The sequence below is a fragment of the Spea bombifrons genome, chromosome 3 (assembly GCF_027358695.1).
Source record: "Spea bombifrons isolate aSpeBom1 chromosome 3, aSpeBom1.2.pri, whole genome shotgun sequence".
In the NCBI taxonomy this organism is placed as follows: Eukaryota; Metazoa; Chordata; class Amphibia; order Anura; family Pelobatidae; genus Spea; species Spea bombifrons.
In genome coordinates, this window is record NC_071089.1 from 103,530,619 (window position 1) to 103,532,942 (window position 2,324).

At 38.3% G+C, this 2,324-nt stretch overlaps 1 protein-coding gene across 1 annotated transcript; it reads left to right on the forward strand.

Annotated features, from left to right (window-relative positions):
* Nucleotides 1-277: 277 nt before the first annotated feature.
* Nucleotides 278-1,587, forward strand: LOC128484123 (galactose-3-O-sulfotransferase 4-like). Its single transcript, XM_053460442.1, is given in 2 exon segments — nucleotides 278-472; nucleotides 751-1,587. Coding segments are annotated over 2 exon segments (1,017 nt in total). The 5' UTR covers nucleotides 278-292.
* Nucleotides 1,588-2,324: the final 737 nt, after the last annotated feature.

Sequence of the window (2,324 nt, forward strand, 5' to 3'; positions counted from 1 at the left end):
CAGATTCACGTGTCAGGTGGGTTCTGTTATACCTGATGGGGGGCACTTCGGAAACAAGAGTAAAAGAGGCACCGACACAGAGCTACCAGCATTTCAAAAGAACATGAATGTATCATGTAAAATGAAACAGCTAACGTGTAAGGAACTGCTAAAGCAAGTAGAAAGGTTAAAGCGTAACGTAAGCATCAAGAAGCAAGACACGCCAAAGAATACAGAGAAAAGCAGAGGCTCATGCCAGCCAAAGACACACATTTTCTTCCTAAAAACTCACAAGACTGCCAGCAGCACAATTATGAACATACTCTTCAGGTTTGGAGAGTCTCGAAACCTGACCTTTGCTTTCCCATCTAAAAATGGAGCGCAGTTCTACTACCCTGGATTTTTTAGTGCTTCTCAGGTAGACAACTTCTCTGAGGGCAACAACAATACATTCCATATCATGTGCCATCATATGAGGTTCCGGCTTAATGAGGTATGTGATGTTCATACAGCTTTTCCTGTGCTGGTCCAGTGTACTTGCAGATGATCCCCCTCAGATACTGAATCAGCATCCCCCTGACTACTTCTTCCATCACATACCTGTATCACCCTGCTTCAACACAATGTGTGTGGAGCTGAATCAATGATTCTACATAACAATTCCAATGTTTGTTTTTAAACCTCATTTTATTCATTTAAGTCACTGCCTATTATTTCGGTAACAAATATTGAGTGAATATATTTGACTGATTGCTTCTATACTTTAAACAGGTGGAAAAGGTGATGCCAAGTGACACATTTTATTTTACCATCCTAAGGAACCCAATCTCCCTCATGGAATCTTCATTTTCATACTATAAAGCAACGCCTAGCTTTTCCAAAGTTAAAAGTCTAGAGGACTTCCTCAACAATACCTCCAAATTCTATTCAAGTAAAAGTATGTCAAGTAATTATGCCAAGAACTTCTTAACATTTGACTTGGGTTTTGACAACAATGGGCAAGTATCTGAAAGGCACTTAAATTATATGCGACGAGTAGTGGAGACTGTGTTTGATCTAGTGCTCATCACAGAATACTTTGATGAATCTTTGGTGCTCTTGAAGGATGCCCTATGTTGGACTTTTGACGACGTGTTGTCATTTCCACTTAACAGCAGGAGCAACAGCACCAAAAAGAACCATACTTTTGAAACTCATGATAGGATAAAGGCATGGAATCAGCTCGATTGGGAACTGTATGTCTACTTTAACAGGTCATTCTGGAATCGGGTAGAGAAATTTGGAAAGGACCGTATGCAGCAAGAGGTGAAGGAACTTAGATGGCGGAGGGCTCAGATGTCTGAAATATGTTTTCAGGGTGAGGTGGAAGCCAAAGAAATAAAAGACAAGTCACTGAAGCCATTCCAATATGGATTGGCCAAGATTCTCGGTTACAATCTGAAGCCAGGACTTGGAATGGCTGAACAGCTACTGTGCCAGAGATTAGTAACTCCAGAACTGCAGTACAGCAGTCTCTTGCGTAAGAAAGAGATTAAAAAATGAAAAAGAATCCGCAGGTTCGTAATTGGTTTAACTAGAAATGGAAAAAATGCAAGGTTTGCAATTTAATGAACTGTTTAAAATGAAATTCTCAGGCATAGAAACTAGACAATGGTCACTGAAAAGTGCTACATGAAAGATATTGGAAACTCATTCTCCACTTAACTAATTTATAGGGTTCTGTAGAAAATCACTGCATGTCAAATTGGTATCTATTCTCATTGATTTTAGTCACTTTATGTAGATGACCAAAAACCATATGGAAATTTGTAGAGATTTTTCCTCTGTAATACATTATTGTATATGCATAGTTATATCTATATCCAGATGCCTTGGGTAACCTACATAATGTATTTATTTTTTTATCTATTTATATTTTCCCCATACATCTGTTATGTACCTCTCTCCTAAATATTTTGTAAAACTCTTTAATAAACTTCATTTTACACAAAAGGAAAAATAATTACTTTAAATAAAGGTACGATGAAATCAAAAAGATACAAAGTTTAATAAAGACACAAGGTATGTCACTTTTTCATTCCTCAAGCGCTTTTGCACGTGCTCCCTCTTTTGTGTAAGCCTGCGACTTTATACATAGGACTGAGCATCGACCTGGGTGGAATTCCATAGACCAAAGAGCTCCCACTAGACAAATACACTGATCAGCCATAACATTATGAACACTGACAGGTGAGGTGAATAACACTGATGATCTTGTTATCATGGAACCTGTCGGTGGGTGGGATATATTAGGCTGCAAGTGAACATTTCATCCTCAAAGCTGATGTGTTACAAGCAGGAAAAAT